General features: G+C 33.8%; 1 protein-coding gene across 5 annotated transcripts in view; it reads right to left on the minus strand.

Moving 5' to 3' along the window:
* LOC129944184 (E3 ubiquitin-protein ligase Nedd-4) overlaps window positions 1-10,604 on the minus strand; it is a 62,317-nt gene extending 51,713 nt beyond the window's left edge. For 3 of the 5 annotated variants that reach the window (XM_056053427.1, XM_056053428.1, XM_056053426.1), the window contains exon 1: window positions 9,674-10,604. In XM_056053427.1, the coding sequence (XP_055909402.1) occupies window positions 9,674-9,925 (252 nt within the window). In that variant the 5' untranslated portion in view covers window positions 9,926-10,604. The remainder of the gene's footprint in view (window positions 1-9,673) is intronic. The other 2 variants (XM_056053431.1, XM_056053430.1) reach the window with 2 other exon arrangements.
* Between the last annotated feature and the right edge of the window lie 5,687 nt (window positions 10,605-16,291).

Here is a 16,291-nt window from a genome sequence, read left to right on the forward strand (position 1 = left end):
AACGGGACCGAACTGATAGGGTGAAGCAGGAGAACCAGTATTGGTGGGTTCAATCGGCACTTGATAGTGGGTAGTCGGGATGGGGTTTCAAGCCTTGGCCGGCTTACATACTTGTTTAATAGTATTAGGGTTTAGTTTTAAATAGAATAGGCATGGTGGCACGAAAAAAAGTACAAACAAAAAAATAAAAAAAAATAATAAAAAAAAACATTAAATAAACATTAAAAAAAAAAAAAAGACAACAAAAAAGTTAGATTCGCTGCTGTGGATGTTCTAGTTTTAAGTAGTTTATAGGTAGAATAGGTAGTTTAAGTTAGTTTTAAGTTTTATTTAAGGACCTTATTTTAAGTAGTTTGTAAATAAAAATAAAAAAGAATATTGATATTAGTTTTTGTTAAAATTGTCTAATAAATACAAAAATAAATAAAATTTAAATGAAGTAAAATAGACTTAGGGCCGAAAGGCATTACTATTAAGTATTATTGTTTAACTTAGAGTGTCCGTACAGGACCATTAAGTTAGTTGTAATTTATGGATAATTAGGCTAGTTTTATGAATTTTTGTCTAGCTTTAAGGCTTGCAAGGAATTGACAAATCCTTCTCAAAAATTAGCTGTTCGGATTCGGCCTAAAATTGTAGGTCCCTTCCATTCCTGACAACAGTGCTCGCACACAGGAATGTTTGAGAGTTGTAAGTCACTAGGCCCTGGTTCACAACGGACTGTTGCGCCACCCAATTTTTTTTTATAACGTTAAACCAGTCATTAGAAAATAGTTTCCTAATTTTTGAAATTCTAGCTATAAGAAGTGCGTGTCTTTAAAAAATCAAAGACCAAAAACTACTTGATGGATAATCATTATTAATTTAATCTCTTTTTTATTGAACTTATTCCAAATTAACACAATACTTACATTAAATTTCAAGTACATTGGCTTTATTTATAATCTTCAAATTTAGCTTTCTTTAAATAGATGTTTTATACACGATTTTATGAACAAAAAAATCCCATAACTTGAATCAAAATAGGTGCACTTTCGATTTTATTGAACATTTACATCTCATTTGCATTTGATTTATTATCTGCTTGTTTATTGTTTTTTCTAAATTCTACGTCATCATTGCAATTCACAACCAAAATGCAAGTGGTCCACTTCAATGAATCATTAAATCAATTTAAATTCAATGAACTCAAGTGCATGTATTATAAATTATATACATGTACAGTGAGTGTCATTAATATTCGGTTTTTATCATGCAATTTCTTTTTTCATATTTTCCACTTATAAACATTATTATAAATCTTAGTATTTGTTTATTTTATTTATGAATGAATGTATTCTTTACAATTGATCAAAAATTATCCGCCATTTACCATCCTCCGCTAAGATTATTAGATGTAAACGCATAAAGGCTGAATGTAAACGCTCCATTAATATTCGGTTTTTTCTTCCTCTGCTTGTTTTGACATTTCTGAAGACTAACGGTTTGTTTTTTTTTTTTAATGTAAAATTAAACCAAACTAGTCGTAGGGGACAAAACTCGAGTCTTAAAACAAGAAATCTTGTGATTATTCAACACGAGAAAGGTGAAACTTACAAGAAAATTGCAGAGTTATTAAATATGAAGCCAAACACTGTCGGGGATATAGTCCGGAGATACAAAAATGAAGGAAGAATCAAGCCAAAGAAGCAGTTGGGCCAACCAATAAAACTTACGGCAAAAGAAGAACGGCTTATAGTATACGAAAGATCAAAGCTAATCCTCGTTTAAGTGCCCCAAAAATAGTTGAAGAAGTCAAAATTAAATGCAAAAAGCAAATATCTGCATCAACTATTCGTCGTACCATCAAAGCATATGGCTACAATGGTCGTGTTGCCCGAAAGAAGCCCTTCATTAATATGCGCAACAGGAAAATTCGAGTCAACTTCGCGAAGGAGCATAAAAACAAGGATGCAAGTTGGCGGGATGGCGTTATTTTTGCCGACGAGAGTAAGTTTAATCTCTTTGGTTCAGACAGAAGGGTTATGGTTTGGCGGAAACCTAACGAAGAGCTAAAGGGCAAACATTTAAAACCAACTGTCAAACATGGCGGTGGGCACGTCATGGTTTGGGGTTGCATATCTGTAAAAGGCATGGGGAATCTTGTTTTCATCGACGGCATTATGAATAAAGAACAATATTTGAGAATTTTGAGAGAAAGTTTGAGACAAAGTGCTGAGAGAATGGGTGTTTTGCGCAGTTTCAAGTTTTACCAGGACAACGATCCGAAACATAAGGCTCATGTTGTTAGAGAGTGGCTACTCTATAATTGTCCAAAAGTTATCCAAACGCCTGCGCAATCCCCAGACTTAAACCCCATTGAAAATTTGTGGGATGAATTGGATCGAAGAGTTCGTGAAAACCCTACTTCAATAAGTGGACTTAAAATTCGACTTTAAGAAGAATGGAACAGTGTTGAACATCTTTCCAAAATTATAAAAAAAAACATGCCTCAAAGACTTCAAGGAGTCATATCCAATCAAGGTTAGCCAACAAAATATTAAATCATTTCTTAAAAAATGAATTTCTTAACGATGCATTTGTGTTTTTAGAAAAAAACGAATATTAATGAACTATGTTTTTTTAAAGTTTTGTTCCTTTCCTATTTTTTTCTTAGTTTAGCTTTTAGTTTGGTAACCAAAAATTATACCATTTAATAAGAAATAATAAATTCTTTTTTCCCAAGCAAGAAATAGTTGTATATATTTTATTATTAAAGACCGAAGTAAAAAAAAAAATTAACAAAAACCGAATATTAATGACAGTCACTGTACATTTATTGTACATCGCATCATTAGTAGTAAAAGATAAGTAGACAATGTCAATGTTTGAAGAGATGAAAGTGTTATTTGTATGTAAAATTATTTAAAAAAAAAACAATAAAATCAAATCCAATCAGTATAACAAATACCAAGTATGATTTTTTTATCTAAAAAAGCTAATAATATGTATACATAAATGTTTTAATTGGTCTGATGTAACGTAAAGTAGGTCAGGTGTAATATCATTTCACAACTGGTAAATAAACTTGTTGTAGAATTAAAATAAATCGATTATCAAGCTTTGTAATTTTCATTAAAATTAAGAAACTCCCTATAGACAATCAGGGGAGGAATCGGCTAAGGTGATTGTTGATAGATGACAATCAAAATGATCGAATTTGATCTACATAAGGTGATAGTCAAATTAATACCTAAAAAGCTATCACAAAAAAATGTGATAGTCGTTTTCAAACAAATTTGTTTATTCCGCTTACACAAACGACTGGAAAATTTTCTTAGTTCACTTTGTTTCTTTTAAAAAACACATTCCTGTGACCGAAAAAGTTTACGACATTCGAAAAAAGCAAGAAAAGTAAGAATTTTATTTAAAATCAGCCAATTTGAAACTTTTATTTAGATATTTTATAAGAATCAATTTAAAATTTCACCAAGGCAACAACGAATTTTGACAATTTGAATCTGAAATTTTCAATCGAATTGAATTGAATCATCTTACACAGACGGAATGAAAATGATAGTCAATTTGAGTATCAAAAAATTGATAGTCAACAATCACCTTAGCCGATTCCACCCCAAGTCTCAAAAATTCGTATATAATGAAAATATAGAATCCAATGGATTTCATTTAAATTTTAGCCTATTTTTACAAATTTAGGAGCTCCTGCCCTGACATTGATGACAAATTTAATAAGAGATTATCATGATAAAGAAAGTCAAATTGAGAGCACATACTGACTTCTTTTTAAATTACATACATGCATATATGTATTTATATGTACATGAATATTTATTTCACATATGTACAAAGATATTAACTGAAAACCAGTAAAACAAAGCTATAAAAATGTAATCTTACAAAAGACGAAAATAATTGAAGAATTTTTTTGTTTGCTTATTAAACGATAAGATAAGACACGTAGACAGCACCCCTAGGCGGTTTTTTTTTTATTAAACAATTTAACCTGGTTCAAAGCTATAATATAAATACAAACATCGCATGTCAAAAATTTTATCAAATGTGTTAATTAACACATTTATTAAGCTGTGACGATTAAGGAACCATTGACATGAGTAATCTCTTTCAAGATATCGTGAATCTATTTTTATTCGTTTTTTTGATTTCATTGACTATAGAAAGTGTACGATTGTTTCTAACGATTTCCCTATGAGTGTTGGATAAATAAATATACTAACTAATGTACATATGCACATAATGAAATGATAATTGTAATTGTTGGTATTTTAATAGATAGGTGTTTTCATATGTGGTAAGATTTTGCTAGTGGATGTGATTCAATTGTATTTTACATATATTAAAATTGACATTCCAAAAATGCAATTGAGAAGAAACTCTTTCGAAATCAATTTTATAGCTTAAACGAGTAACGTGCACTCTTATCGATTTGTTGTTTATTTTAGACACTTTTTAAAAAAAGGTTTGAAGAAAGTTGTGTTCAAAATTCTTATGATGTTTGCTTTTAAAGTTAGATCTCAGTAAGTTCCCTTATTAAATATAAACAACTTTGATAAACTAGGTGTACAAACTATTTTTTTTATATATATTATGCCATAAACATTAATGTGCAAAAATAAGAACCTGATATAAACTTTTGTTTAATATTCTACAAAATAAAAATCAGATCTTAAAACAGCTAATCACCCAGTTAAGCTCTAAGCTATAATTTAGAATATGATATTTTGTTTTCTGTACTTTACTTTATGATGAATGATAAAAATAAAACATACACGCAATTATCTTTACAGACAGTCAGGCTGGTATCAAAGCTATTAATTCGGCTTCATCTCTTGTACTGATCCAACAATGTCGAGATGAGCTAACGAGTCTAAAAAATCCCTAAATAAAATCCCTAAATAAAATCCCTAAAACCAAAATCTCCAAATCCAGAATTCCCAAAATCAAAATCCTTAAGCACAGCTTTGAGTATGTATATCTAAGAAATTATGTTTGACCCCAAACGATTTTGATTTTCGGAATAATTACAAAGTTAAGTTGTATTTATCTTTTTATTCAACAAAAACACAAGAAGTTAATACTATCTATTTTTTCAAAAATATGAAATACATTTTGAATTCATGGTATTAAATAAACAAATGAAACTAATAATTTATCATTGTACATAATAGGTCCGTTCCGTTCGCGTACTTTCTGCACTAAAATTAAAAAAGAGATATTTTAAAGAGTAAAATTCTATCAGCAAACAAAAATTACAAAAAAGTAAGCGAACGGGAAAACAACAAATTTTTCATAGATTATTACTGTCTTGTTGCTGTTCTTTGAAAATTTGTTTTTAAATTTTATAACTGACAGCAAAAGCGAGTAATTTATTTAAATTTCTATCAAATTTGACACTTTTCACAAATCATACCCAAGAAATTTATGGGGCTAAAATTTTTATGTTGGGGAAATATTTTATTCTCTCGTGAGCGCTCTCTTTTACGAAAAACTACAAAATTTTTGAGTACGCGAACAGGATTTGGTTACATTTCGTAAAAATGGATTATTTTAGGAGGGTACGCGAACGGACCTACATATACATATACATATGTATAAATTTTAATAATTAAATTTTTTCAACTTTTGACCGCCTTGTTTTTTTATTTTAACTTCTTGTATGTTTTCACGCTCAATTTTTCCAACTGTAGTTTTTCACCGCTGCTTATTTTTTCAATTGTGGTAACAACATCTATCATTTCCGATTGAAGGACAAAATTCCCAACCTGTGTGTTCCAATGTCAATTTTTCCAAAAATGTAATGTCCCAATTTTTGTCAAAGAAATGGTTTCCAATCATTATTTACCCCAATGCCAAATTATTCCAATAATAATGTTTTGAATTGATAGTACGGAGGAATAACAGCAAGGTAATTAGTGGGCGGGGCATGCTGCACCCATGCGACCCTCCTGCTTGGAATCAATATAGGATTTGGGGTGGGTGCACTAAAATCAAAAAAATCTACAACAAAAAAAATCAAGTATTGCAACGTTGAAAAAAAACCGAGACCACCAATTTTTGGGAAAATTATCTTATTTGGAGCCATTGATTTTGGGAAAATGGATTGGAAAAAATGATTTGGGAAACTTGTGCATATAATCCTGACTTCCTGAGTTTATTATCCCTACAATGCACTTGAGGCGGCGATGCCAAGCTTAAACTAAATTTTGTGTGGAAGGAAAATTATTTTTTATTCAGTCGGCAACTGACTTTAACTCGGGTTCATATTTTAATTTTTCAGAAAATTTGTTTTGAACCTGAAGTAAAGATTTAAAAAGTCGTAATCTTCTGAACTTATGCTTAGCTCCGAAAAGTACACTCAAACGATGAAAACAAACATGGATTGACGGAGTTTGAAAAAATTAGATTTCGGGATTTCGTTTGTGGATTATCGGCATGGGGATTTAGATCCTGGGAATTCCATTTTTGGAGATTTTGTGTAGGGATTTTGTTTTTGGAGATTTTGAACTTTGGCATTATGTGGGCATCCCAGTCATAAAAGTATCATTTTTTCTGAAAAAATTCGGTCCTTCATGCCTCTGTTGCCAAAGAGTAACCAATTAAACATTCCTCTGTAAAAAATGTTCTCGATTTTTCTTAAAGAAATGTATCTCAGATGAAACAGTGTAACCGATTGCATTAAATCTAGGAAGACATTGCCTACTTGCAACAAATGCCATTCTAACGATATTTTAAGCAGATTAGGAAAGTTATAGGCATGATCACTTTAAATGGATCGGTCAATAGCCTATAGGGGAACATGCAGCAAAATTAAGCTATACAAAACGCGGTTTAGGTACGGGCCAACAAGAAAAGTAGACAGATATTCACTTGCTTAAGCTGGCGCTACAGTCTGGGGCGGACCTGGGCTTTAACCATGTCAGGGTCCAGGCCTCAGCGCCAAAAATGAGAACCGGGATGTTGAGTGTCTTATAGATGGTGATTTTAGATGCTCGAGAAAGGGCTTTACTTCTCAATTGCCATTCTAAGTCCAAAGAAGCATCGATTTGCAAGAGTTGTTCTTTATTTGATTTCAGCGCTAGTGTCGTTGTCTGTGTTAATAGCGATGCATAGGTAGACAAAGTCCTTAACCATCTCGAAATTATAGCTGTCCATGGTCACGTTCTGTCCAAGACGTCGCGTCGTTGTTCAATGTCCTTTTTTGATGACAGCATATACTTGGTCTTGCCCTCATTTACCACTAAACCTATCTTCTTCGCTGCCGCCGTAATGCTCAAAAACGCTCCACTGACATCACGCTTTGATCTTCCAAATATGTCAATATCATCTGTGTATCCGAGTAATTGGATGGACCTTTGGAAGATTGTGCCTGTAGCGCTGACGATTGAGTTTTGAACAATTCTTTCCAGAACGATGTTGAAGAAGTCGTATGATAGTGCATCACCTTGTCTAAAACCTTTTTTGACATCAAATGCATCGGTGAGATCTTTTCCGACCTGTCATACGCGGCTTTAAAATCGATAAGGAGATAGTGGGTATCGATTTGAAATTCCTTGCTTTTTTCCAAGATCTGCCGTAGTGTGAATATTTGGTCGATAGTGAACTTTCCTGGTCTTAAGCCACACTGATAAGGACCTATAAGGTTGTTGACGAACGGCTTCAGACGTTAACATAATACGGCCGATAGGATTTTATATGCAATGGTAAGGTAATGGTACACCTCTGTAGTTGGTGCAATTTAGAGTGTGTCCTTTCTTATGTATCGGGCACACTATGCTGAGATTCCACTCATCGGGCATGCTTTCTTCCGACCATATTTTGCAGATGAGTTAGTGCATGGTCCCTACCAACTCATCGCCTGATGCTTTGACCTGCAATGATGCCTGATGCTTTGATCTGCAATGATGCCGTCAGCTCCAGCAGCTTCTTTTAGATCTTCAGTTTAGATATCTTCACTTCGTCAAGGTTGGGTAGTCGGAATTGTTGATCTGCTTCGCCTAGTTTGAGTGGTTCTATCTCCCTTACAGTTCGTCATCGCCGTTATATAATTTGGAAAATTGGTCTTTCCATATTCTCAACATAGACTGGGGTTATACTACGATGTTCCCCTGGTAAAATTTACCATAGATATTGACTTGCTCAGCAAATTGAATGGCTTGGCCAGTTTTAAAATATAGTTTTTTGAAAGGGCATACCTAAACGATAATAAAGATCTAATGATCTTGCAGAATTCATGACCCTAGTTTTTTTATGAATGCGACGAAGAAGCGCTTTATATTTCTTTCTTCTTATTTATAGGTCAAACGAGTTATGGTATCGAAACGGCGCACTTCAGGCCTAATAAGGTCACTTCGCAGCTTAGCAAAGGTTTTTTGTGACTGCTAACTATCTGTCTGGATTTTTGTGCAATAACGGTGTAAATACGAGAAATCTAACAAAAAACTTGAAAAAAAAAAATAATATCCGCATTCATCTTTCTGATTTAAGAGAGCGATAAAAACGACCCAAGTTGATCGTATCCCTTTTATATAACTAAGATGCTTCGTATCAATAGGTTTGCAAATTCTAAATGGTTAAAAACTAATTTTAATACCTACCTGCCTAGTGATACAATTTTGTTTGTGGTATTTAACATTCTTCAATTTTTGTATTGTTTAATTACACAGTTGGTTATTACTTTAGCTGGTCTCCTGTTTACAAATTCCGATATCTACATCTATCAGATTGTCTACTTCTTCTTTATTTTTTGAATAGATACAATTCTTGTTATGTACGTTAATTTAGCCACATTTATCTATGATGTCATTTACACATACCCGTATTCATTAAAACAAATAAATGCATACCTACACTATATCTATTAAAATCAGATGGCACACTGAAGTAATACAAACATGAGTACAAAACCTCACACTTATCATCTAACTGATAACTAGCCATTTCTAATCATATTTTTTGTTTTTGTTTTTTGGTATTGTTGGTGTTGTTCTGGACGTGTTGTCATTGCTGATGCTGCATTAATTCAAATAAATTTTACTATGAAATCTCTACGTGATTATTCTAGCTGTTAATCAAGCATTTTAACTTAACTCAAGTATGTACGAAAGTCAAGAAGAATTCTTTTGTTAAATTATTTAATAACATACACAAAATACATACGAGTATTATGTCTCTGATGGTTTGGTTATGTCAATTTAACTAAGAGTCATATCGAGCCTTCACTCGTCGTCTTCGTAGAAGCTCATATCATTTATAAAATGTTCTACTATGCAGTGCTTCGATGATAATAGGGAATTGAATTAAATGAAATTAAATGGTCAGATAAACCCGCAGCCATTATATGGATTGGAAAAGTCACGATGACAAAAAGAGATAAAGCAAAATAAAAGAAAACAGCATTGAAGAAAAACACTTGTTCTTTATATCTTTCCTATCTTACGATTATGAGTCATCTTAGGGTTGAGTTTTCCTGTCTGAGTGTAAGGAGCGTAAAGAGGTTAAACTTTTAAAATCATGATGAAAGAAATATGAGAATAATGAAATTCGTTGTCATATTACACTAATTAATGTCATATTTAGAAAAAAGCTTACGATTTCAGTGTGAAACAAACAAATCCATTCATTAAAACAAAAAACAATAAGAAATAAGTTTGCTTACCGCAATTGCCAATGACCTTCGGGGTGTATGTCCATTCCCATATTCGCCAGAAGGACGTCTCGAATTGTGTTGGGATACAGAGGCAGCTCGGCGACGCGGCGGTGGCCTTGGTGCGGTTCCAACCAGACCCGGTGCATTATTGGTTGTTGTGGATGAAGGGCCACCACTGTTTCTACTGCTACTGGCATTGTTACCATTGGCTGCTGCCGCCGCCACCACCGTAGGTGAGGCTGAAATGCTTGAGCTACTCATTGTTCTGTGTGTCTGTTGGATTATTTTATTCTGCGCAGCCAAGTGGAACTTGTTTTTTTATTTTATTTTCTTTATCTTACGGATGGATGTTATTAAAATATTTATTATATTATCCAACGCACTGGCTAGACAAAGCTTACTATTTTCTTTTTTTCTTCTTTTTTTTTTTGTTTGAAAACTTACACCGGAAAAAGGAAAAATGAGAAGAGACTTTTGTTAATTTTTATGGGCACACCTTTTACACTATCCGGGCAAAGACTTTTGATTTTATATTAAAACAAGAAAGAAAAAACAAGGTAATATACAATTTTAGAGAAGTTGCAGCACGAGATAACAATAACGATAGAGGGCAATGAGGTATCAAGGGCTAAATGAAGTAGCTGTTTAGTGTATTTCATATGTGTATCAAGAATTTAAATTTTTGATACGTGGGATTTACTGTAATTACGGATTACATCTTTTTGATTAAATTATTTCCCTAATAGATGGGCCATGTTTCACAAACTACTCCTACTCCGATAAGATTACAAGACATTGGGCTGGATTAAGTAAGATACAATATGGATATGATTTTTATTTAATTAAATATGAAAATTCTGTAGAATTTCTATGAGCCACGACAGAAAAAAACAAATTTATTCTAATCGAAACGAGTCGAGTTCGAGTACGAGAAACGAGAGATGCAGCAGATGACTGGAACGAAAAGCTTTTTTTAGTTCACTTCAAAAATCAAATCTGACCAACTGACAGTGACAGATGGAGGATGGTGTGGTGTAGTGAGTGTTGCCGATTAGGTGATAATTACAGTACTTTTTTGAAAAACTGATTTATGGTGAGAATGGTGTCAATGGTGAATATTGTGTTATTTAAAAAAAAATTTATTTTTAAAGTAGTTATTAAATTTTAATTTCATTTTTGACAAGATAATATTTTTTACAAATAAATAGTTATATAAGATGAATTATAATTTTATATGTCTTTTTGTGAGTTGAATGTAAGAAACTCATGTTGAATATAAAGTGCAGTTTGCGAATGTGAAAATTTTCAGCCAGAACTTTGGTCAATTGACAAATAATATGATCAGGCTATGGTCGGTATGTTGCTGAAAAGTCAAAATATAAACGGTTTAATGTATGTCACAAAATGAAAACTTGCTATGAGTGAGAAATAAAATAATTTTCTCAGAAAAAGGAACAAAATTTCTTTTATTTACTTTTGCAGTCAGAAATCGAAGAATATAATTTGTATGATCGACTTCTAAAGAATTCTCTTTTGCACAATTCAAAAAGGAAGAAAATAAATACAAAGTTAATTTGATTTTTAGGTGAAAAAGAATTGTATTTATTATTTATTCTTTTGCTCTGTCAATCCATCTGAGGACATTCTCAGAAATCGTAGAAACAAAAATTAATGTTTATGCACAACCATCCTATTAACGGAAGTCGTAAACGTAAGCAAAATATACTCGTTGTTTAAACGTCAAATACACCGTCATAAAAATGACACAAACAGAAATCGATATTGACCTATTTAAGTTCATTCCATGATTGTCAATGTAGTTTTTCTTAAGTGAAACAAATCAATTCGTTAGTTATTTAAATTTTTCAGAACCCCAAATTTTGAATACGTATTCCATTGGACAAAATAACTTGATTTTTAACTTCCCATATGTAGTTATTGTAATGGGTCCGAATTGTCGAATTGAACATTTTGACATTTCTCGACGTTTCAAGGTCCCCATAGTCGAAATAAAAGATTTTTAGAAAGATGGCTGTGCCTGCGTGTGTTCGTAGGTTCATACGTCCGTACGTTCGCGTAGTTTTTACGTCGTCCATAGATCAAGAACCAGTAGAGATATTGACTTCATTTAAATTTTGTTACACAGATAATAATGCTGAAAGTTGCTAGAGGGATGGGAAGTTATCAGTGTGGGTCGCATCCCAGCCTCTTTTTTTCTTTTGAATCAAATTTTCAGATCTTAATTTGTTAAGAGATTTACCCGACCCTAACGAGGTTTTCCATTTGGATCGGAAGATTGTCCGCAAGACCACAACGCATACTTAGTAAGAGGCTCATTTTGCATTGGAGGTATCTGTAACGGAAAGAATAAATCATTAACAGTAAGGAAACCTTTTGGAGATTTTTGTGTTCTGACAAGCATGGCTCAAGTTCGACGTTTTTAATGTATACAATAGAAGTCGTTTCTGGAGTTTCTCCCATTTGTGTATCAAAACGGTTTAGATGATATAAAACTCTTATTGATGTATTGCAATTTATAAGATTTCTATTTAAGTTTACTTTATAATTATTTGTGGAGTTTTCCATTAGTGAAACAAAGCAATTGTTTTTTTATTTAAATCTGTCAAAATACCGATTTTGGCTTTGGGGTTCCATTGGGAAAAATTAAATTGATCTTCTTTTATTTTGAGTTTATTTTTCGAAAGATTTATCCTTTTTTGTACAACATTAATAAAATGTTTACCCATCTGTAAAGTTGACTAAAATGGTTCGTGATTGCGTTAAACAGTTTTCCAAACCAATCACCCTTATTACGACAATTTTCAATTTCAGTCGAGTCATTTTTATAAAGAAAAATACTTAGGTACAGATATGGATATTAAAATGGACACAGAGACAGTTGTTAAGAGTAAAACTAAATTAAAACAACAACATGTATTAAAAGTAGTTTTAACACTTATTCAAAAGTTATAATCTCTTATGCAAAATAACAAGGGTTTTATTTTTTGTTTGCTTGTTGATCGTTTGGAGATGAAGCGTTCCTTAGGCAAAAATATGTTTTTGCTAGACATTAAAATAGAAACCCAATGGAACACAGACCTCAATTTTAACTATAGTTCAATTTAGGAAGTACATTCAAATTATTTTAATAATACTACTATTAATTCTAAGGAAAAAATATGGGTCGCAGTAAGCATTGTTCCCTAGAAGAGAAAGCTGTCATTTTAGTTCTACGAAGTGAGGGAAAATCTTTGAGGGAGATAGCCAGAATAATGAGCAGATCTCTCAAGTTGATTGCAAAAGCAATTTGACCGCTGAGAGCCAAAAAACAGGTGAAAGCAAAACAACCCCAAAAGAAGACTGAGAGATAATTTGCGCCTCAAAAAAAGATGATTACAAGTTTTCAAAGGAAATAAAAAAAAAAAACTACAGCTTTCAATAACTTCCAGAACTGTTCGTAGAAGACTTGTTGAAGCTAGCTTGCTCAGAAAGATCGCAAGAATGGTGCCCTTTCTAAGGAAAACTAAAGATAACAACGCGATTTACATTCGCCCAAGATTATTTTAATTGGAGTGGGCCAGATGGAGAAAAAAAAGTGGAGGAATGTTTTGTGGATGGACGGAATAAAGATAAATTTGTACGGAAGTGATGGCAGACAAACAGTTTAAAGGCTTAATTTGAAAGAACTGAATCCCAAATACATCAAAAAAACGTGGCGGTAGTATCATACTTTGGGGATAATTTTCTTGGTATGGCGTTGGACCAATACATTTGATTGAGGGTAAAATGGATCAAAATATGAAGGTGAATATCATTAAATCCCATGACTTAAATCCCATACAAAATTTTGGGGGAGAAACATTTAACAACAAATTAAACCGCACTGTAGAGGATGGTTCAACAGGAGCGGTACAATATTTCAATTGACAGATGCCGCCGATTATTATTATTATGGCCAGGCTACCAGATATTAAAATAATTTTTAATGCCAGAATAGCTTCGCATTTAATTTTTTTTTAAACTTTGTATCTATTTTAATGTCTAAGATATTTGTTCCTTTTTTTACAGTTATGAATTTAAAATAGCTTATGTTATGATTTTACTACAATTTAAAAAAAAAATAAGAAAATGACGACCAAACTTGAAATAAATAATCTTTTTAAGTCAATAAAAAATTTAACTTTTAAAACTCTGTTGGATTATTCTATTTTATTGTCCATATCTGTATGTAGATATATTTCTGTATGGACATTTTTAAGTATTTTAAAAATCATACGAAAACACAACTCGTTCTTATCAAAAAGCTTCCACGGAAACCGCTGATATTGAAAAATTGATATTTTCAAAATAATTACTTACTTACTTAAGGTGGCGCTACAGTCCTGTGTAAACTAGGGCCTTACCCAACAAACATCTCCATCTAGCTAGGTCCCTAGCTAGATGATCTCAGCGCTGGTGTTGTTTTCTGCGTTTACAGCGGAGCCTTGGTAAAAGAAGTCCTTGACTACTTCAAAATTACGTCTGTCGATGGTGACGTTTTGACCAAGACGTAGGTATTGTATGTCCTTTCTTGACGACAGCATGTATGTACTTTGTTTTGCCCTCATTAACCGTTAAACCCATTTTTCCCGCCTCTGCCTCAATACTCACAAAAGCCCCATTGACATCACGCTGAGTTCTTCCCAATATGTCAATGTCATCAGCATATGCTAGCAATTGGACAGACTTTTGAAAGATAGTGCCTCTAGTGTTGACGTGTGATGAGCTCTGCACTATTCTTTCAAGCACGATTTTAAAAAATCACATGACAGCACATCACCTTGTCTAAAACCTTTTTTGACATCGAAAGGGTCTCTTAAGTTATTTCAACCTTTATGGAGCAGCGTGAATTCTCCATGGTCATCTTGCACAAACGGACGAGTTTTGCAGGGATGCCAAACTAGACATGGCTCTATAAGCCATAAGCTGAAGCGTGTTTGTGTTTCAGCCATAAAGCTCGCCCGTGTCGATGAAAAGATGGTGGGTGCCGATTTGGTGTTCTTGGGTTTTTTGCAGGATCTGCCGTAATGTGAATATTTGATCAACTGTGGACTTTCCTGGTCTAAAACCACACTGATAAGGACCTATCAGCTTGTTGACGATGGGCTTTAGACGTTCACATATTACGGGAGAGAAGATCTTATAGGCGATGTTAAGAACACTGATTCCTCTATAGTTGGTGCAGTTTAGAGGGTCTCTTTTTTTCAGGATCGGGCAAACAATATTGAGGTTCCGTTCATCGGGCATGCTTTCTTCCGACCATATCTTACAGATAAGTTGGTGCAGGCTTCTAACCAACTTATCTCCAGCTGCTTTAAAGAACTCTACATTCGAACCATCCGCTGCAGCGGCTTTATTACGGGATTGTTGGCTTTCGTCGTCTATGTTGAATTTATCATCCTGCCTGACAGCGAAATTTGGTTCGTCGTCGCTGTTGTACAGTCTGCAGAAGTGGTCCTTTCATATCCTCAGCATTGACTGCGGTCCCACTATGATGTTTCCATTTTCGTCTTTGCAGCCTTTGGTTCTGGATATATGTACCTGTGAATTTCGTTTCAACTATTCATAAAACTTTCGAACTTTATTCCTGCTTTAAAACCTCGCAACATCTTCGACCCCTCTCTTTTTTCTTCTGAGAAGTCAGTGTTCCTCTCGCCTCTTCTATAGAGCAGCTCTCATTCTTTTATGCAGCGCCGCTTTGCGTGCTTGTTGTTTGGCTGCATTTGCCTGTCGATATTCCTTATCAAACAAAGGGTTCCTTGTTGGTGGTTTCTTGAAACCCAGAACATCAGAGGCGGCTTCTCTGATTGCATCTTGGCAATGTTGCCACTGGTTTTCGGTTCATTGTGGCAGAGAACTTCGAGAGAGGATACTTGTAACACGGTCGGAAAAGGATTTAGCGATCTCTTGGGATTGTAGCCGTTCGATGTTGTACCTTCTCCCAGCATCTCCCTGTTTTGCATTGGGTCTGGAAATCCGATGTCCTACCTTGGCTACAATGAGGTAGTGGTCCGAGTCGATGTTAGCTCCTCGGAAAGTTCGGACATCCATGATGCTAGAAGCGTGCCTGGCGTCGATCGCAATATGGTTAATCTGGTTGACGGTAGATTGATCTGGAGTTCTTCTGTGGAAGTTGAGATGTTGAAAACGCGTACTGGCTACCATGACGTGTCGCCCCGCAGCAAAATCTATGAGCATGAATCCGTTGTCGGAGGTGTTGTTGAAATAAATTGATACCGAAAGAAACCAACACAGAAGGGTTGAGATCAAACAAATTAATTAAATGCGGGTAAGACACTTCATTGGATTCAAATCCATTCGATTCGCCAGGCACAAAGTAGTAGAATATTGGACCAATGAGTCGATTGACAAAGCCTGTAATACGAATTACGATAATCGTTACAAATCCACCGTTTTAGTTATTTGTTTAGTTTCGACTGTTATAGGTGTGAGTTTGCTTTTGAGCCCGCTATTTGAGAAAATAAAAACAAAATTTAAGTAAAATGCATTGATCCATTCTCGTTTTAATGGGTCCCTGAATTGCTTTTCAAATTCTGGAAGGACAAAAATTATGTGGGTTGAAATATT

The sequence above is a fragment of the Eupeodes corollae genome, chromosome 2, assembly GCF_945859685.1.
Source record: "Eupeodes corollae chromosome 2, idEupCoro1.1, whole genome shotgun sequence".
NCBI lineage: Eukaryota > Metazoa > Arthropoda > Insecta > Diptera > Syrphidae > Eupeodes > Eupeodes corollae.